Here is a 21,130-nt window from a genome sequence, read left to right as displayed (position 1 = left end):
TTTGAAGCTTGGCAACAAGTCCAAGCAGCCAGTAACGTGACAGACGGCATCATTCTGTTGCAGGATAATGACGCCCACGTGTCGCCAAGTTTGTTTCGGCTACGCTACAGACGTTTCGCTTGAAGCCCTTACACATCCTCCTTACATTCCCGATCTCTCTCCGTGCGATTTCGATGGTTTTTGAGCCCAGAAGAAAGATTCGTGGCCGTCGATTTGCTTCGGACAAAGAGATGCAAGCGTGGGTACAATCATATTTCCCTAGGCAAAGGCAGACATGTTTGCATGAAGACACTGACTGTCTTGTTTCATATTACGATAAATGTATTAACAGCTATGACAATTAATTTTGAAATTATAAACAGTTTACTTACCTTTTTTCCATCTGGTCTCGCTTACATTTGACTGCCCCGTATACAATCTTAGAATTTTAAAGAGTATTAAAAGATATTTGTCTGGTCGAATTTCACTCAGTGATTTCCCTTACATCACTAACGTATGAGCGTCTCAGCTGCTGCACATGATTCTAAGCATCATTCAAAAATGTGTCAAATGTTTCTCTACACTGTTTTATTTCTTACTTTTAGACAAATGAGTGCACAAAACATTAGACTGTTCTTTTTCCAAATTTTTTCACATAATGTTCTTGGACTTGCTTGCATAATAAATCCTTATTGTATTATTTCTGCGAATTTTGTGCCAGGTTGCTTGCTGTTCCTCCGATCCCTTGCGATTTTGTGTAACGTCAAGTAAAATCGTTTAACTTCAGAGAATTTTTTTTCTACTGTGTAAAAGTTAAGAATAAAGTGAAAGGGGAGAAAATGGAAACAGTGAAGGTGAGCAATTATCATAAGTGACTACTAAGGCTCCTCCAAAAGGCAAGACTGGGATGGGATAAAGGTAAAGTATAGTAACGACACAGTTACATGTAACAGGCACTTCATTTCGTAATCAATACAAGAACACACACACGTCTAAATTCAAAGCAAGCATAAAGCACACTGAATCATAGTTCCTCAGATACTCCACACCAGGCCGCTACCACTAGTCAGTTTCCTCCCTGCGGCAGCCGCTGACGCTGGTATGGTCTCCCCCGCCGATGGGGGGTGTGGAGAACTTGGGGAGGAGATGGTCACGAAGTGTCACTGTTTTGACCATTTTCGCACCAGTGTGTATGAGCAACCACGCCGTGACCAGCTGCAAAGAAGGACGAGGTTATGCTGTATCTCGTTGAACACGTGGAACGGCCTGATGATGTCAGTCCCACTCCGTGGTGTACAGACGATATTCTTTGAGGTGAGGTGGAGGTCGGCCATAACGAGAGTGATTGACGATGGTTGTCGACAGTGTAGGGCTAGAGTGTGGACAAGATGAAGCGGCTGGTGCGGTGACATGAGGATCTGCAGGATCGGTTGCAGGTTGTCATTATGTCATGGGGTCATGACGGTGAGGAAGCCCTCAGCCGTCACAGCCATCAGTCGTGATGTCATTGCTGCTGTGTCCTCGTTGCTCGGGATGTTGTAACTATGGGTCGAATTCCGAGTGATAAAACTATTCTCGGCTTGATGTTCATCATGCTGACGAGGAAATCGTTGATTAATTTGACCTGAATGTCGTCCAGCAGAAAGCGTTGCACACAGTTGGTACACGAAGGTGTTTGAGGTGGATGACATATCATTGGGACGGGAAGGGACGAGAGCGACTGCTTCGGTCAGAATGGTTTGTACGTCATTGGTAATGGATACATTGTGTAAGATCCGGGTTGTTTTTAAGATGTTGACCGCCACAGTGATAGGCTTATCTTGAAGCAATATGTCCAGTGTGTTAAGGCCTCGTCTGATGACCCTGTGAGGTCCACTGTAAGACGGCTGTAGTGCAAGGCGGATAGTGTTATCCTGGAGAATGACATAGTCGCAGTCTACTAGTACTTATGGACGGAAATTTTCGGAACGCTGTGCGATTGTGGAGGCAGTATTCTGAACTAGTCAGTGTGTTGTTCGTCTGGTGTGACGGGGGTGAGGAGTTTTGTGGTCTCTGTCAGTGTCACTTGTAGCATAAAGTCTGCAGGCAGAGCAAGCAACTCACCATAGAGGATTTCTGCGAAAGTGGCACGAAGATCTTTCTGAGCGGTGTGTACGCCTGATAGCACCAAGGTAATGCTCCCAACAACCACCGTGGTGCACAAGGACGACTTTAAGCGAACAGCTCCATTGTTACACGGGGACTTTGCTTTGTGGATGGTACGCCATTGTACCGTAATGTCGTACACTGCAGAGGTTGCATAGTTCATTAAACAGGATTGATTCAAACTGTCATCCTTGGTCAGTGGTTATGAAATCAAGCAGCCGAAAGATGATAGGTCGATATGACAGAGTGTATATAAGTGTTACCCTTTAGACTCGGGAAGAGTGTACCACGTCGAGGTGGACATGTTAAAGTCGACCTTTCGGAATCTCAAAACGCCCGAGTGGTGGCTGTGCATGATAACCCTCTTTGTTGCGCTGTCACGCCGTGCATGTGCTTGTCCAGTCTTGGCAGTCCTTTTTGACATTCAGCCGTACAAACCGATCCGTGGCAAGTCATGTCAATGAGTTTACGCTGGGGCGTGACAAGATTGTGAAGTTGGACGAGGATGATCTTCCTCAATGATGTGGCACGAGAAGTCAATTCGATTTTGGAAAACATCATGCAGTACTTGTTTCATGAATCCAGCGATGGGACAATGTTTTATACGTAAGTTGATCGTAGAGTCTTGAAGGAGATCCACAATTTATTGGTCTTGCAACAGTGTCTCCGTTAACTTGGCGTAGTCGACTTGTGTGTGGAGAGTGTGTTTATTCTCTACAGATAGTGCGTGACGACATTATCTGATATTAGTAGTGAATTTTGCTATACAGTGTAGATGACGGAACCATCGACAGCAGGAATCATTCAAAGGGATGTGTATCAAGTCCGCCAAAGGTTAGTGCTCTGTGTAAATGGTGATGAGTCTGCCGTACATATCAACTTTAAACTGGTGGACCACCTCATTCGCTGCCAATAGTTCACAATCATAGGTGGACATCTTGCGCTGAGAATCTATGTGTTTTCAATGAGAAAAAAAAAGAAGTGGCTGTTGTATGCTTGCTACTTCTTGCTGTAGAACTGCCTCGATAGGACAATCGCTTGTCTCTAACAAAATCGTCAGTTAGGCGATAGGTAGTGAGTGCATTAAAGTTGTCGCATGTGCAAAAGGTCTTTAATTTTTGTCAAAAGCGTTTTGCATACATCGAGTTCACTCGACCTTGTGCTTACCGGTTGTGTTCTTTGCCAGCTAGAGCTTCTGTGAGCAGTGCCTGTATGGCGGCAGTATTAGTGAGATGTCAATGATAGAAGTTACTCATGCTGAGAAAACGACATAGTTCATGGAAATCTTGTGGTTGAAGTAGTTGTTAATGAACTCAGATTGTTGTGGCGAAGGGCAGACACCAGCAGCAATGACCAGGTGGCCGCAGAAGATTGCTTATCGTTGCCAGGTATGGGCCGCTTTTTTGAAGCTGTAAGTCATATTCAGAAATTCATATAAACCCAAGGGTGTCTTGATGTCCATCTTATGAATCTCTCGTTTCTGTAGGTAATCCTTTCTGCAATCTAAGCCACTGAAACCCAAGGCGCCCACGAAGTAGTGGGTGAAGTCTTCACTGTTCGAGATCAGATAGCTATGCAGACGTTCAAGGCCCTGTAGTCCCCATACAGCCTAACTGTACCAACTTTCTTTGGCACTAATTTTATAGGGGAAGTCCATGAACTATCAGCAAATCACATGATTCTGGCTTGTAGTAGTTTCTCAGTGGCCGTTTTGGCCACACAGGTCTTGTCAGGCAGTAACTACTGAGGTCCGTGGAGAAGGAGAGCCTGGAGTGGTGGTAATATTGTGGACCACCCCACTGCCTCTAACATTTTACTTAAATTGCCCTCATGGCTATGTGGTAGGTATGGTAACACACTGAGTCAACGTGGAAGGAACATGAAGACGATGCACAATACTAACCTAGGTTCCATATGGAGGTAGTGTTGTCATGCGTGCTGCGGTGGTAGGTGTCCCTGTTGTACAGTATTCTGGCTGAGAAGCTACGTTGAATCAGTGGGAACAAATGGATGAGATTCTTGCATCAGAGTAGAAGCTATGTGGCGTCATGTGGTAATGAGTTCATCTGACACCAGACAAAAGGGTCATCGTATGGTTTTGTTTCCATCCAGTAGGCATAGCGATCCTGACCTTGTGTCGAAGTAATGTTGTTGGAATTGTTGAAGTTCGGCCAGTGATGTGATGCAGATGTGCCGGTGTCACTGACGTTTTTCGATCGTGTCGTGATACTGCAGACCTTCCGAGGTAGAGGTAGCAGAAGCCTGTCCTGGCAGTGGGGGCCCATAATCGACGACACCAGGAATGGAGCAGCCGCTGTCTTGATGTTGTAGAGTACTGTGCACTAAATCCGGTGATGGAATTGTCAGAGGACGTCAGCTCCGAGCATTGGTTCAGTAATGTCTGAAATACGAAATTTCCATGAAAACAACTCCCAGAAGCTGAAATATAAGGTACAAGATGAGGATTCATAGACAATAACAGAATAGTCAGTCGCTGCATGGAACTGGACGGCACGTATATCACTTGTCGCTGGACGATGTCCACGGGGTGAGATACTCATGTCCAAACCTGTGTCATTGAGAAACTCTATGTATGTGGTCAAAGACAAAGAATCTGCCATTCTGCTGAAGAGTCGATATGTAGGATGTTTCACCCCTATGCTGAAAAGTGAGGCGATCAAATTAACGCCATGATCTGTTGCGTCTTTTGCAAATTGCTCCTCACTTTTGGATATTCACAGGGTGGCCGGCAGTTGCGCGCTACATCGCCAAACTGCTTGGTGAACCAGCAGAGACGACCCCATACAGGAGTTTCAATGCATTAAAGTGTTTGCTGGTTGTGTGAATTTTATTGTGGTCAGTAGAAGGTCACTGTCCCCTGTGGAGGGTTGACGCCACGCTCGACGATGGTCGGGCGTGGTCGGTCTGGTTCAGCTGCGCCTGGGCGGTTGGCGCAGCATAGCTGTTTTGAGTCATAGTTGGAGGCATTGTTATATGTGGCTTTTATACACTGTTGGCGTTGCAAAACAGTAATAATCCTGTCCACCAATATTATTTTGCTTTCCAATGAAGTGAAGTAATATCCCTTTGTACATGAGAGGGGAGCTTGATGGTTCACAGGATCCAAAGTGCTTGATCAGGCATAAGATTAGTATCCGCCGAAGTTGTGAGGAGCATTCTGTTCTTCAGGCATTCATCATAGATATCTTGTTTTAATTGGTGCTCCAGTGTTTGTGAAAGGCGTTGAAATACTGTAGACTTCACTTTATTGCTATCCAGAGGAGTCAGAATAATATTGCTGGTTATCTAAGTGTGTTCACCGAAGTGGCTGAGAAAAGTGGCGAATTTTGCGCTTTCATCCGAGAGGCTATGGGTGGCCAAAATCACTCAGCGATCGTGAACCCCATTACAGGTTGATCTGGGCGGAATGGAGGTAGCTTAAGTTGTGAACGAAAATGGGTGGTGGAGTCGTTGGTGCATGGTTGTGTTGATGGCCAGAATGATGTCCAGTGATCCACAATGGACGAGTTCACAGTATCCATACACAGCTTGAGTGTAACTTCAGTAGTAACGTCTGGAATTTCTCTAACTGGTCGGGAAACGTGATGTGGTGTGAACAGGTTGATCGAGAATGAAATTCTCACTCTGCAGCGGAGTGTGCGCTGATATGAAACTTCCTGGTAGATTAAAACTGTGTGCCGGGCCGAGACTCAAACTCTGGACCTTTGCCTTTCACGGACAAGTCCTCACAGCTTTAATTCCGCCAGTACCTCGTCTCCTATCTTCCAAACTTCGCAGAAGCTCTCCTGCATACCTTGCAGAACTAGCACTCCTGGAAGAAAGGATATTGCGGAGACATGGCTTAGCCACAGCCTAGGGGATGTTTCCAGAATGAAATTCTCACTCTGCAGCGGAGTGTACGTTGATATGAAACTTCCTGGCGGATTAAAACTATGTGCTGGGCCGAGATTCGAACTCGGGATCTTTGCCTTTGGCGGGCAAGTGCTCTACCAACTGAGCTACCCATGCACGACTCACGCCCCGTCTTCACAGCTTTAATTCCGCCAGTACCTCGTCTCCTACCTTCCAAGGCAAGGGTCCCGAGTTCGAGTCTCGGCCCGGCACACAGTTTTAATCTGCCAGGAAGTTTCATATCAGCGCACACTCCGCTGCAGAGTGAGAATTTCATTTTGGAAACATCCCCTAGGCTGTGGCTAAGCCATGTCTCCGCAATATCCTTTCTTCCAGGAGTGCTAGTTCTGCAAGGTATGCAGGAGAGCTTTTGCGAAGTTTGGAAGTTAGGAGACGAGGTACGGGCGGAATTAAAGCTTTGAGATCGGGGCGTGAATCGTGCTTGGGTAGCTCAGTTGGTAGAGCACGTGTCCGGGAAAGGCAAAGGTCCCGAGTTCGAATCTCGGCCGGCACACAGTTTTAATCTGCCAGGAAGTTTCAGGTTGATCGAGGTTGGACGCAATGCGGTAAGCATATCAACATCAGCAAAAATTCGAGAATCTGCGTGTCCAAGGAGCTGGTGCACAGTAGTGGAATGATACGCTATGAAGTAACACCTGAAACGAAATCACCCAACAGATTTTCTGTAGGGATACATTGTTTGATAGCATAGCTAGCATTGTTAGCACCGGTGACACTGCAGTGATAGTGATAGTTTTCCTACTTGAGCAGTGTCGGTTGCCGAGTATTTCACTGTAAAGCACTGAACATATCTATACGAAAATCACTGTGTTGAGTAGGAATTTCGGTGCTAGACAGTTGGAAGACGGCACAATAGACGATGCGTAGTATCCGAACTGGGAACACAGAAACATTCAAATGAGCCCTATGCAGTCGTTGCGGTTCACCAATGTAGACTTTACCCTGGGAATGGATAAGTGTAACCTGGAATAATGAAGCAGTTACATATAACATACACTTTACTCCGTAATCGACACAGGACGCATACACGGCAGGCATAACCCAAACTGAATCATAGTTCCTCACATATTCCACATAAGGTCGCTGTCGCTAGTAAAAGAGTTTTCTCTCCGCAGCATCCGCTGTCGTTGGCAGTGTCCCCACGACTGTTTCGAATAGACGCGTGATTGAAGTATAAAACCAGTGCCTTAAATTAGTGTGTCATATGCTCAGTGTTAGAGGTGCTATGGCAATATCCGTCCGAACTACGTTTAAATGTTTGTGGTTAGGTACATCAGCAGACGTAGCACACAAATTATTGGCACTCGTAAAACTTTGGACAACAAACATTTATTTACAGAAACATGTTGCAGATAAGCAAGACCTTGAGACTTATAAACTGCTGTCGGTTAACGATTTGCACAGTGTGCCTCTATTAAGCAAAGAAGTTCTCACTCTTTCCTTCCATTGGAGCACCGACGCCAAAACAAGAGTGTCCCTGGCGGCTGGGCTGCGGACCAGTGATCTGCATACTAAGTTAGTATAGAGATCACTGCTGCGAACTCATTGACGTCTACAAAACACAGCAGACGTCTGTTTTATTCGCTACACTCACTTTTATTGGTAAAATAACAACCGTACAGCCCGCGGAATTAGTTTAATTATTATCTCAAATTGTCGTTTAAAAGTACACTGACGGAAAAAAGTCGCAACACAAAGAAGGAGTTGTGCGACTTTAACGTGTTTCTACATCTGCAAGATGATGTCTGTTCATTTCGAGCCAGCAGCATTAGAGCGACGCTGGTAGCGCCACTATAAGGACGCAAATCATTTGAGATTGGACGTGAAGAGTTGATGTTAGTCAAGAATGCCTTCAAGGCGACAAAGACGCTATTATCAACACCTCACTGAGTTTGAAAAATGCCTTGCAATGGGTCTACGAGAAGCTGGCGGTTCCTTCTGCAATTTTGCAGAGAGACTTGGCAGGAAAGTAGCTCCTGTACATGACTGCTGGCAGAGGTGGTCACGGGGATGTACGCTCGCAAGAAGAGCGAGCTCCGGATGCCACTTGTCACTATCGATAGGGAAGACCATCATGTTCGGCGTATAGTTCCGTCGCATCGTACTGCATCTACAGCAGTTGGCACAACAGTGACACATTACAAATCGGCTACTTCAAGAACAGCTCGGAGTCAGATGCTCTGTAGCATGCATTCCCAAACATCCTGTCTGCCTGCTAGACACACTGGATCCGGAGTTATGGCCTGGGGTGCATTTGTTGTGACAGCAGGAGCACTCTCGAGGTTATCCCATGCACCCTGACTGGAAATTTGTGCGTCAGTCTGGTGATTCGACCTGTTGTACTGCCATTCATGAACAGCATTCCACGGGGTGTTTTCGCACAGGATAAAGTTCGCCCATATACCGCTGTTGTAACCCAACATGCTCTGCGGAGTGTCGATCTGTTGCCTTGGCCTGCTCGATCACCAGATCTGTTTCCAACCGAGCACATATGGCACATCATCGGACGACAACTTCAGCGCCATCCGTCCCTGTATTGACGTACCAAGTGCAACAGACATGGGACTCCATCCCGCAAACTGACATCCGGCACCTGTACAACACTATGCATGCACGTTTGCATTCTTACAAATAACATTCTGACAGTTAAACCGGTTATTGATGTACCAGCATTTCACATTTGCAATGTGATTATCTCGTGCTTTACGCTAACCTGTGATCTTGCATTGTTAATCACTTAAATACGTTGTTGTTGATGTTGTTGTCTTCAGTCCTGAGACTGGTTTGATGCAGCTCTCCATGCTACTCTATCCTGTGCAAGCTTCTTCATCTCCCTTTACTTACTGCAACCTACATCCTTCTGAATCTGCTTAGTGTATTCATCTCTTGGTCTCCCTCTACGATTTTTACCCTCCACGCTGCCCTCCAATGCTAAATTTGTGATCCCTTGATGCCTCAGAACATGTCCTACCAACCGGTCACTTCTTCTTGTCAAGTTGTGCCACAAACTCCTCTTCTCCCTAATTCTATTCAGTACCTCCTCATTAGTTATGTGATATACCCATCTAATCTTCAGCATTCTTCTGTAGCACCACATTTCGAAAGCTTCTATTCTCTTCTTGTCCAAACTATTTATCGTCCATGTTTCACTTCCATACATGGCTACACTCCATACAAATACTTTCAGAAACGACTTCGTGACACTTAACTCTGTACTCGATGTTAACAAATTTCTCTTCTTCAGAAAGCTTTCCCTGTCGTTGCCAGTCTACACTTCATATCCTCTCTACTTCGACCATCATCAGTTATTTTGCTCACCAAATAGCAAAACTCCTTCACTACTTTAAGTGTCTCATTTCCTAATCAAATTCCCTCAGCATCACCCGACTTAATTCGACTACATTCCATTATCCTCGTTTTGCTTTTGTTGATGTTCATCTTATATCCTCCTTTCAAGACACTGTCCATTCCGTTCAACAGCTCTTCTATGTCCTTCGCTGTCTCTGACAGAATTACAATGTCATCGGCGAACCTCAACGTTTTTATTTCTTCTCCTTGGACTTTAATACCTACTCCGAATTTTTCTTTTGTTTCCTTTTCTTCTTGCTCAATATACAGATTGAATAACATCGGGGACAGGCTACAACCCTGTCTCACTCCCTTCCCAACCGCTGCTTCCCTTTCATGCCCCTCGACACTTATAACTGCCATCTGGTTTCTGTACAAATTGTAAATAGCCTTTCGCTTCCTGTATTTTACCCCTGCCGCCTTTAGAATTTGAAAGAGAGTATTCCCATCAACATTGTCAAAAGCTTTCTCTAAGTCTACGAATGCTAAAAATGTAGGTTTGCCTTTCCTTAATCTATTTTCTAAGATAAGTCGTAGGGTCAGTATTGCCTCACGTGTTCCAACATTTCTGCGGAATCCAAACTGATCTTCACCGAGGTCGGCTTCTACCAGTTTTTCCATTCGTCTGTAAAGAATTCGCGTTAGTATTTTGCAGCTGTGACTTATTAAATACGTTACCCAGACAAATGTATTCGAGAGATTTCATTACTCTACATCAATTATTTTTTAGTGTTGCGATTTTTTGCCGTCGGTGTATTAACTCGATTGTTCAATTATAGTTCACTGTGACCCCTGTGCGAAGCAATGTCGTCGCCTTAGTAGAGACTGTTGGTTCTCTGAACTGTTTACGACGAATCTGCCTCCTGTGCAGTCACTGTATAAAGCCAATAGGACACGTGGATGAGGAATCACATATTGACTGCTAGTCGCCGATACTGGCTGATGACCTTCCAGACCACGCTGGATGCGCTCAACCGTATCCCGTACAACGATTAAATTCTTTAGGCCCCATTAAAAATATCGCTTCCCAAGGACCCCACACCTTTTCTGTCCTAGCCATGTAGACAAAATTCTTATGTAAGAACTAATCTTGCCATTTAGGAAGACACGCGATCTGCAGTAATTCACTATCAATCTATCTCTCTCTATTACAATTTGAAGGAAGTTACACAGCCGGATGCAGTTGTTGCTCAGCCATCTTCAAAGTCACGAAAGGTAATGAGAAACCGTTATCAATACTCTCTACTGACAAAATGACAAACTCTACTTTTCATAGATCCGAAGGTGGTTGTTCAACATATAACAGTTACCTAACTGCTTCTTCACATTACGACCAACATAAATAATCTTATAATGAGCAAGGTTATTCGATTTGTACCCCGTTTTGCCGGGTGAAATCCTCGGATGCATTCTAGCAGAAGAGACACCTACCACACCCTAAACGTCATTTAATGTGCTACTACGAAGTGTTGGCCACGGTTTTTAGATGTAATTATTCATTGGTGATAGGAGTAATACTGTTTATGCCCACAGTTAATGAACTAAGGTACTGAAAGCATATGTGTTACTGTTCAGAAACACAGCTGGTAGACTTCTCCTTCAGGGACAAGGATGCCCATTCCCATACTGTTGCTACGGCGGACGTAATTTCTCACAACGGAATATCTTCGCCGCACTAACTCGCCAATGTGGTCTTGAATATGAATATGTCTGGCATACATTGGGAAGATAAACTGTAGACCATCAGCCGCCACGTTTTGTGATCTCCTTATAGCTGCTTCACAGGATTTAGAGTTCTTGAATCACCTCAAAGAAAACTGCAAACCATTTTGTTGTTGTTTTGGGTTTTATAGCGATTCTTCCTTTTTTAACATGTAGACCGTACCTTCAGTTTCATGCCTGTTCTCATTACGTATTTTGGACACTGTTTTACGTCTTTTATGTCTTTTTACCTTATCCTCCAGACCTTTCAACGGAAATACGGTTTCATTTCTTGATTACGGTTAACTTTTCAATACTTGTGTAAATTCATACTGAGATGAGGTCTGTTGCAGTTCTGCAGAATTCTTCCCCCTCCCCCTCCCCCATCCGTGTGTTATTTCACTATTCTCTGCTGTCAGTTGTTATTCCCACTTAAGCATTAGAACAGCAAGACATCTTATAAAACAACTAAGATTATGCCTCATGCTCGTAAAATATTGCTGTTTCTGCTACACTACCGTCAACGTCATTGTGAGCACTTTTTTATCTTTGTTTTAGGATTCGATGTCTTCTCTTTCAGTTACAATATTTTGCCGCAGGAGTATCCAAACCCAAAACTACATCTCATAGAAAAGATAGAATTGCGTTTCAGCATGTCAGATAAATCTGCACTCATTCTTTCAATTTCTTATGTTGCAGGTGACATCGAAAGGCTTCTGGCGAATCGGAGACTCGTGTTCATAGTGGAAAACGGATCTTTATGTGAATCAAGATTCGCTGCATTGAGATGAAGCTATAACAACAGGGCTATATAATGTCCACCACCTGTATAAAGCATCATTAACGAAAATCATTTCAGAATTACAAATAAGTACCATCACTTGTTCTAGTGAGGCAGAAATATGTCCCAATTAAAATCTTTCTCCGTTCTAACGATAAAAAGATATTCTAACTGAGTTTAACATTTCGTCTGATATTTTCAATAAAAATGAGCGGCAATGCAAGTGTACAAATTCAGAGTACAGCGGGGGCTGTAGCTATAAAAAATGAGAAAGGTGAATTATCTATGCAGAAAGTTAAAGTGCATAGGTATGTGTCAGGTAAACGGCCAGATTACGCTCCTGTGTCGAGTAGTGAAGAAGATTCCGAAGCAGAAGATTTTACCGAGCTAAAACTATTGCTTACAAGTAACAATAAAGGACTACTTCAACTACCAGATAGGACTTTTTCGCAACCTGAAGATATATCCAGCGACCCAAGGCTTAGGCGACTACAGGCGATACAAGGAATTACCACAATAAAGTGTCGGAGACATGATGCAGTCGCAACAGCTGAAACTACAGACAACACGATGACACACGAAGAAAATAAAACAGACAATACTGACGAACAAAAATCGGAGGAGACCAGAGAAGATAAAGAAAAAGAAGAAGACGGTGATGGTGATGAAGAAGAAGAAGAAGAAGAGGAACTGAGTGATGCAGAAATAGAGAGAAGACGTAAATTGTTAAGAGAGAAGTTGCTGTATCTGAGAGACGAATTAGATCTAATGGAGACCGAAGATGAAGAAGATGATGAAGAAGGTGGGCGGAATACCAGCGACAGCAGTCATTCTGGTTCGTCGGAGGACGATGACACCAGTGACGCTGAAGACTCACATTGTCCAAGACTCAAACCTGTATTTATACGTAAGAAAGACCGCACCACAATCTTAGACAAAGAACGCACTGAGAAAATGATGAAGCAAGCGGAAATGGAAGCGAAGAAAAACGCTGAAGAGAGACGAAAACAAGCCATTAAACTAGTAGAGATGACAGTGCTAAAGGATAGGACGTTATTAGACGCTAAGGAGGCGTCATTGGAAGATGTTGATACCGATGACGAAAATGATGAGACAGAATACGAAATGTGGAAACTGAGAGAATTAAAGCGTATTAAGAGAGACAAAGAAGAAAGAGAACAACGTGAAAACGAGCAGCTTGAAGTGGAGCAAATACGAACTATGACGGAAGAAGAAAGACGTCTCAATTTTCGGGCAAATCCCAAAAGAGTTACCAACAAAGCCATCAAAGGAAAGTACAAGTTTTTGCAAAAGTATTACCACAGAGGGTCATATTACATGGACGAAGAAGAAGATTTATACAAGCGTGACTTCTCTGCTCCTACTCTCGAAGATCAGTTTGACAAAACTGTTTTACCCAAAGTTATGCAGGTGAAAAACTTCGGCCGAAGTGGTCGGACGAAATACACCCATCTTGTGGATCAAGACACAACACAGTTTGATTCACCATGGATCTCAGAAACAGCTCTGAATCTTAAATTCCATGCTGCTTTAGCCCCCGGTATGAAACAAAATTTCGAAAAACCTTCACGACGAAAGCCGAACCACTAACCGAATAGTTGAATTATCACACAACCGAATTCGAATGTTCTTCAGTAAAGATCATTAAATGCGCTTAAAAGTGACAACAGTGTCACTCAGAGTTTACGGCTGGGGACAGCCACAGGTTATTGCATATCTCAAATTTATCAAATAAAAGACTGGACTCAAGGCCTGCGAAGGAGAGGTTTTACTGTGATTAAATTCAGCAAAACATATAGCATATTCTTCGTTCAGGCATGAACACGTCATCAGATATATTTAACACCTGCTTAAAATCAACTAACAAATACTGAAAAATGAATTTACATACACAATTAATAAATAAGCACTAAATTTGAATCTTTCACATTTTAATAACCGCAAATATATTTTTGGTGGTTGTAAAATGACATTATAAGATTTCAAAGGTTTCTCTTATGTTTGTAGTGTTGAAAAATTATGCCAACATTTCTGCTACAGAGAGATACAAAATAACAAAACGTTATCTAAAGAAGTAGCATTATAAACTGACATTTTTATTATTTCCTTGTCTTCCCAGTGGTATAATATGTGGACTACTTTGTATTACAAACATTAAGCATCCGTCGTATTAAATAAACTGTGTTCTCTTTTTTTACAAAACTAAAGAAAACGAGCTTTCACAAGCAGGAAACATGTTCTCTCAACAAGGCACGTAGCTTATACATAAGTGCATGATAACAACAAAAAAATCAAATCGATATGTTCCTATAGCCAAGAAATGTGGTCATGAATACCAGCAACGTTGGGAATATCTTTGTATAGCAGAAAGTCGGCCAGCACTTCAGGTATCCCAAGAGCAGACACGTGCTGCATATTACAGCACTTCATTCTCTTCCTGATCGCTATGCGGCACTGATTCTTCAACGAAAGTGGTCGGCCTGTAATGGGAAAACGCTTTTAATGCTGTAAAAAAGTGCACTTGACAAATTGTACGAGGAAAAATCGAGACACTGCACTGTTACACAAAATCGCTCTTCCGGGCAGTTAAGTCATACAGAGACCAGCAACACGCACATCATTTTTCAAATGGTTCAAATGGCTCTGAGCACTATGGGACTTAACATCTGAGGTCATCAGTCCCCTAGAACTTAGAACTACTTAAACCTAACTAACCTAAGGACATCACACAAATCCATACGCGAGGCAGGATTCGAACCTCCGACCGTAGAGGTCGCGCAGCTCCAGACTGAAGCGCCTAGTACCGCTCGGCCACACCGGCCGGCCATCATTTTTCAAACCTATCATCATCTAAGGGAAGAATACTCTCTAAAAAAAGCTATAGCAGTTGAGAACTTTGGTACTCGATTTCCCCTCGCTCATATCAGATGTTTCACTCTTTCATATCAGATGTTTCCACTCTTGAATGACCACCGTACCTATGAATTCCACTAATGCTCTGTAGTCTTCAACTTCTTGCATTAAACTTCTACTGCTGTCGTCGACTTTCCCTCCAAAAAGTAACCATAAATAAATGTATATAGGAGGAAGCCTGTAAATTAATATGACGAGCTTACCAGGTATTCGTCAAATGAAAATAGTTCAAAAATATTTGCGAACACTGTCGTCTTGTATATTTTACCTTCTCCCAACGATAGAGTGGGCTAAAGAACGGTGTCGAAATGAGTAAGTCTCCAGATCAGTCCTACTTCCATACAAGAGGAGCAGAAAGAAGCACGCGAGGTGGTCATGGGACGCCGCAATGTGTAAAGGATGTACAGGGTACCCTTCTAATGCTGCGCCGTATTCTAGCAGCAACTGAAACAAAAATCAATCGCAAATGCTTCTCACCTAGGTCCAGCAAAACAGGTAGCTACTTCAGAGTAAACTGTTAGAAAAGAACTAAAATTTAGCATAACACTACTAGTAACTAATTATGTGATAAAACGCGACATCAAAAGTAGATTTTATTTTTGCTGTTTACCACTTATGACCTCTCTCATTGAGAAGATCAATAACAACTTGCGTATATAGCCCTAATTTTATGTCTAGCTTTTGTCCGCGACTGCGTCCGTGTGGATCTCGAACCTGCGTGGATTTTGAAAAATCCTGAAGCTTACTGTCGCTGAGAAAAACGGATATAAAAAACTGACAAAAGGGAGCAACGGCAAAGAACAGATGAGTTTGTAAGCACAGATACAGACCTTTCAAATATGAAATACCAATAGACCTAAATAAGGGGAACAGTCTTGCGTTTAATTTAAAGAAATTATGAAAATTAAAGAACATGTGCTTACAGACACATCAATTCTTTACCTTTGTGCCCTTCCAACAGTTTCACATTCAGTTTTTTATATCCGCTTTTCTCCCCGATAATTATCCGTTATTATAATCTACCTCTACACGAGCGGACTGCTATCTGCGTCTTATCCGTTACCATGGTCTAAGTGGTGCTGCAAACACTGCATTCTGATCATGAATTGTTGGGTAGTTCATACGATCACAAAATTCCAAACCTCATTTCGAAGTATCCAAAGTGATATAGAATCCCGCTGAAGTCATCGTCCTTACGTAGCTATTTTATAACTGCGCACAACAGATAATTTCAACATTTGTTCACTTTGAGTTATTCGGATTGGCTTTCGGCGTTTGAGCCCCACTTAAAATTAATAATTCCATCTTCATAATGGTAAAAGTAGAAAAATTTTATTACAAGTACAGTACAACAAAACAGACTTTAACAATACAAAATGTAGTATCCATTCAGAACAACTATGTAATTCTCTTATCGTTTGCTTACAGAAGGAGAGAGACACAGTGTCTCTCTAAAATAAAGAAACTACCACAGAGAATACGACGCAATGAGTACTGTCGCTCAGTAGTTCAAATATGAAATTTGGATTCGGAATGTAAAGGGTTAAAAAACCAATCCGGCTATCTTGAGCAAGTTTTCCGTGATTTTCCTAGATCACATAAGAGGAATGCCAGCTTAATTCCCTTGACAAGGCTTCTGCAACCTTGTCCGACTAAGTTATTCTCACCTCTAATGACTTTCCCATCGACAGCACAATAAACTTCTAACTTCGTTTTCCTTAGAATAAGAGAAGCACATGAATCAACCGTCTGCTATAGGCAATTTCCCTGCCAACATCAGGTTAGTCTTAGGAGAGCATGTTAGCCACCGCATGTGGAAGAAGGACTTCGTTGTGCTCCACGATTTTTACTGTCTCTAATAGAATAAACTGACGTTACTATGTTCATTTTTGCAAGGTGTCATGAAATGTGCTAAGTGCAAAATCTGTGCATATCACACATTTATTTACATCTATAAGGTCACTTCCGATTAAGGTAGCCATCTGCCCAGTTTTCCTCGGATTTGTCCTGGTTAGGAGGGCGTCCGGCAGCTTTTCCAGATTGAGTTTTCGAAATTCCCCTACAGTAGACAAAAAATTCCTCAAACTAATACCATGTCGGCAACATTTCAGCAAATATTTTAAACCTACGTACTCCTTTAAAACGTTATTTGTTATCAATGTTGGCAACTTGAAAAGGTAGAATTATGGGTTCAGAACTGTACAGTTACCTTACTTATCAAAAAATTATAGGACATAAACTAATATTTTTAATTTGTAAATAAAAACAATAGCGTGACCAGAAAAGTAAAAAAAACCTTCTCTATGGATGCCACATTTGCTTTCTTCGTGCTTTTTTTAATTGTTCTATTGATTTATTAGCGCACCACATTCATCTCACTTCGAAACTCAACAACTTTATTAACTACTCTTGTGAACATACATAATCCGTGCCTATGCCCTTTTGCTTACACCTCCTGAAGGCTCTTAACCGACGATTTGTCATTACCATATTTTTACCAATACCGACCGTTTTTCGAGAGATCCTCAATATTTTAAACAATGTGCATTCATAGGACATACGTTATAATATGAATCACATGAAATATAAACTTCAACCAAAACGATGAAATCCAATACGGCGTCTCCTCAGAATCGATACGACCACGGAAGTCAACAGACATCCCAAACGATCGAAATTATGCATGTATACGTCGGTGTCACCGCGGTGAGGCTGATGTCTCCCACAAAAGCAAAGGTATACAAATTGATTCGAAGAGAGAGCGACAGCTAGTGAATATCTAGAGTATTAATTGTGTGTTGTTTGAACTAAAATATCAGATATACCATAAGATTATGCATATAAGATACTTCCCCAATTTCCCTTCTACCGAAATTTTCTTTCCCAAAAATTTCGCCAAGGTTTCCGTTACCCCGAAAGTTCCCTTCAAAAATATTTTACTCAAAAATTTCGAAAAAAAAATCTGGAGTGGCTGGCGTCCGGAGAGCGTCCGGTCGTGGCTTTGCGTACTGTTCAGGTTTCCAATTTCCGCGCGTTATGCAACCACCGTCGCCAACACTCTTTTGCACTTACTGTTAGCTCACTTACGTAACGAACAGATACTAGTGTGCGCGCGTGTGGTGTGTCTGCTCGTGGCGCGTTGTGGGGACCTCAGTATTCTGGAGTGAACTATTTACCCTAATTATTTCAATCGACATTTAAGTATCATACAATAACAATATATTATTTTATTGTTAAGGCCGTACAGAGGTTATTTTAGAATTTTCGTACCTAACATAAACGAACTTAGGGTTTACTGGTAAAAACTAAGAAAAGCTTTTGTAAGATATTTTAAAGAAGTGCTAAATCAAACGGTTTACTTACGTTTTAATAAAAGATAAAACCGTTACAGTGTCTTTTTTTCATCCCAGATCTCAAAATTCGTAAGCGCAAATGCTTATTTTTAGTTAGCTGGAGTAGCTTTTTGTAAAATTTGTTCGACAAATATCTCCATAGCAAATAAAAGTATTGCTGACATTAGTGAACATTTAAACACACATAAACACAAAAATAATTTAAAAATTCAGGCCAGTACTACAATCGTTGCAACATATTTTGCTACCTCAAGCCCTGAAGATCATCTTTTTCGAGCAGCTGAGGGCGCAATGCTCTGCCATACAGTGCGTCATCATATATCCTTTCATTCCAATGTGAGAGTCTAGACAGAGTCAACGACTCCCGCAGTGGATAAAGATAATATGATTCTATGTACAATACCTCCTGAAGAAGACAGTTTTAACACTGTCGAAACTATGGTCAAGGTTTAATAAAGCTGTATTTTGAAAGTGGTTTGCTGGTATTCCCAATTCACTGAACTTTTGATTAGTTTAGTTAATTACTTTTCTGTTGTGTAAAACATTTCACTAGCTACAATGCAGGCCAACTGTGACTGCTGTTCCCAGGCACAATATGAGCTACTTACTCTTTGCTATTAGCTGCAAATCTCTCTGGCTGCTGCCAAGAAATTGGAAGCTGGTGCGAATGAATGTGTTGGAAGGACTATCGAAACATGTATCAGAGATACTAAGGGATCTCGAATAATAGGCTATCCTGTCTTGTGGATATAGTCTTCTCTGCAGGAAGTAAAGGATCTACCACTACTTGACTATGAGTGGTATGCCAGTGGTAGATCTCGAGGCCCACTACTGGGGAGGCATGTACCAGCAAGAACACAGGGTATTACACCCATTTCCGTACCAACAAGTCTAAGGTGCTGACTGTCACAGAAACTAAAATTGAGACAATGAGACACACGTCACCTGTTTGGAAGCCTGCTGCTCCCTATGTCAAGGGAAGGGCAAGATCAAAAGGATAGGAGTCTGTTAATTGGCAGCAGTTCAGACATGCGGCGAATAATGGTACCCCTTAGGGAAATGGTAGCGAAGGAAATGATCAGTTTATCCACTGAATGTGTATGCCAGGTGACCTCATTCAAAATCTTGTAAAGTTGTTCTGGCAGCCATCGAGCCCACAGGATACAACTAATTGCAGATTGATGTGCAAACTCGACAGAATAACGTTTGTCATCTGGGCTTCAAGGTCATACTTGGACCATTCCAGCGAAAGGTCATACTTGGACTAGTCCAGCGACTGGCATACAAAGTTGACAAGCCAGTCTTCCTCAGGGAATTCCAACGAAACTCACAATTGTCCCAAAAAGTAATCGTATCCCACTGGTTCTGAGATAAGTGGAAGGTTTGAACTAGAAACTTCAAAGGTTTCGTGACAAGCTAGGCTGCGACCTCCTAGACTTGCGCCATAGCTTTGAGAAACGCAGGGGTCATCCTCAATGGGTCGGACTGCACTACACATCACAGGCTGCTACCCATGTATATGGGTGTGCACATAAGGATTTTTTGGATTAGGCAACTCTCAATCAGTGCAAACAAAGGTAACTGTGGGACACTGCAAAGTATTAGTTTAAGATCCAAAGAAATGACACTAAAATACGAGAGATTTAAATTGTAGGAATCCACTGCCGAAGCATTCAAAACAAAGTTCCACGGTTTGAGGCACATCTAAAAAACACTGGAGCTCACATAAGTCTAGGTACGGAAAGCTGGCTAAGACCTAAAAATGATAGCAGTCAGATTTTTGGTTGAAATCTAAGTTTCTCTCGAAAGGACAGCCTAATGGGAAATGGAGGAAGTGTATTGTTACACTAGATACGATAGAAATTGAATCTACATATGATACTTTATTCATTAATATGTATGCTCCCTTAATATACTGTCATAGTTGGAGAATACCTTAATTATCCATCCGTGTAGTGCGATAATTGCAGCAGTTTTGTAAGTGTTGGGCGTGATAAGACATCCAGCGAAACAGCATTAATTGCCTTCTGAAAACTATCTAGAAGTCCAGGAGCCTACTGATGATAGAAGTATATTATAAGAAGCAGGCAAATGAAAACGAGACAGACGATTAAAAAGTAATTGCCACAGCTGTTAATACACTTATCACTCTGTCAGACACGACGGTCAATGCCTTCGTGGAAAAATGTTCGCGGTTTCCTACGAACCATGATTGTAGCCAGGTGAGCCCCTCTTCGTCCGAAGCAAATCGACTGCGACGAATGTCTTTCTTATGGACTCAAGAAATATGGAAATCGCTGGGGTAGTGCCTCCTAGCAGAACTTCTGCAGCATACTAGAAACAGCCTTGGCAATGTGTGGGCGTGGGTTAATGTACAAAGGGCTTCCCGCAGTATATTAAGACGAATATAAGTTATCACTGGTCGCGGATGAAAAAAGAGAGAGCAATGAAGTATGTGAAATATGCAAGATTAACAACAGGATGAAAACAGTGAGGTTTCAAGACCTTTGGAAAAAGGAGTATTAGATGGATGTTTATCTATTCGTTTTTATGTCATTGAATAATTACCCCCATGAATTGGAAGCATCGGATGAAATACATAGATATTGATCTCAATGATTCTGAAAAAAAATTGAATAAGGCCACAGCACCTGATGGGATCATTATGATAGTTTATACAGAATGTGCAACTGAGTTATCCCTTCTTTTAACCATAATACGAGTATAAGACAGATCTCTCGAAAAAGACAATTGGAAGAAAGCAAACGACACACGCTTCTACAAGAATAACAGCAAAAGTGATGCACAAAACTGACGTCCAGTGGCACTGACTTATGTCTGTTGTAGAATCTTAGAACTTTTGCCGTGCTCAAATATAACGAGAAATATTTAACAGAATGTCCTCCTCCGCGCCAATCAGTGTGGATTACGAAAACATCGGTCGTGTGGCGTACTT

General features: G+C 42.3%; 2 protein-coding genes and 1 non-coding gene across 5 annotated transcripts in view; 1 reads left to right on the top strand and 2 right to left on the bottom strand.

Annotated features, from left to right (window-relative positions):
• Nucleotides 1–6,079: 6,079 nt before the first annotated feature.
• Trnaw-cca (transfer RNA tryptophan (anticodon CCA)) lies at nt 6,080–6,154 on the bottom strand. The gene has a single exon. It is a non-coding gene; the product is annotated as a tRNA-Trp (tRNA).
• A 5,940-nt stretch (nt 6,155–12,094) lies between these two features.
• On the top strand, nt 12,095–13,498 carry LOC126131276 (microfibrillar-associated protein 1-like). Its single transcript, XM_049915172.1, has one exon. It carries the CDS (start codon nt 12,095–12,097, stop codon nt 13,496–13,498), a length of 1,404 nt encoding a protein of 467 aa, XP_049771129.1.
• Nucleotides 13,499–13,682: 184 nt separating this feature from the next.
• LOC126091954 (ankyrin repeat and SOCS box protein 1-like) overlaps nt 13,683–21,130 on the bottom strand; it is a 149,203-nt gene continuing 141,755 nt past the window's right edge. The window contains exons 4-6 of one of the 3 annotated variants that reach the window (XM_049907322.1): nt 15,090–15,265; nt 14,887–14,999; nt 13,687–14,388 (exon numbers count right to left, since the gene is read on the bottom strand). In XM_049907322.1, the coding sequence (XP_049763279.1) occupies nt 14,216–14,388; nt 14,887–14,999; nt 15,090–15,265 (462 nt within the window). In that variant the 3' untranslated portion in view covers nt 13,687–14,215. Of the gene's footprint in view, nt 14,389–14,886; nt 15,000–15,089; nt 15,266–21,130 lie in introns of all 3 variants that reach the window. The other 2 variants (XM_049907332.1, XM_049907341.1) reach the window with 2 other exon arrangements.

Source organism: Schistocerca cancellata, chromosome 1, assembly GCF_023864275.1.
Source record: "Schistocerca cancellata isolate TAMUIC-IGC-003103 chromosome 1, iqSchCanc2.1, whole genome shotgun sequence".
NCBI classification, from domain to species: Eukaryota; Metazoa; Arthropoda; class Insecta; order Orthoptera; family Acrididae; genus Schistocerca; species Schistocerca cancellata.
The sequence above is the reverse complement of the archived record's forward strand: the minus strand, read 5'-3'. Positions and strand labels throughout refer to the sequence as shown.

Excerpts from the sequence above, each read along its gene's own strand:
- LOC126131276 (XM_049915172.1), top strand. The coding sequence starts at position 12,095 with ATGAGCGGCAATGCAAGTGTACAAATTCAGAGTACAGCGGGGGCTGTA.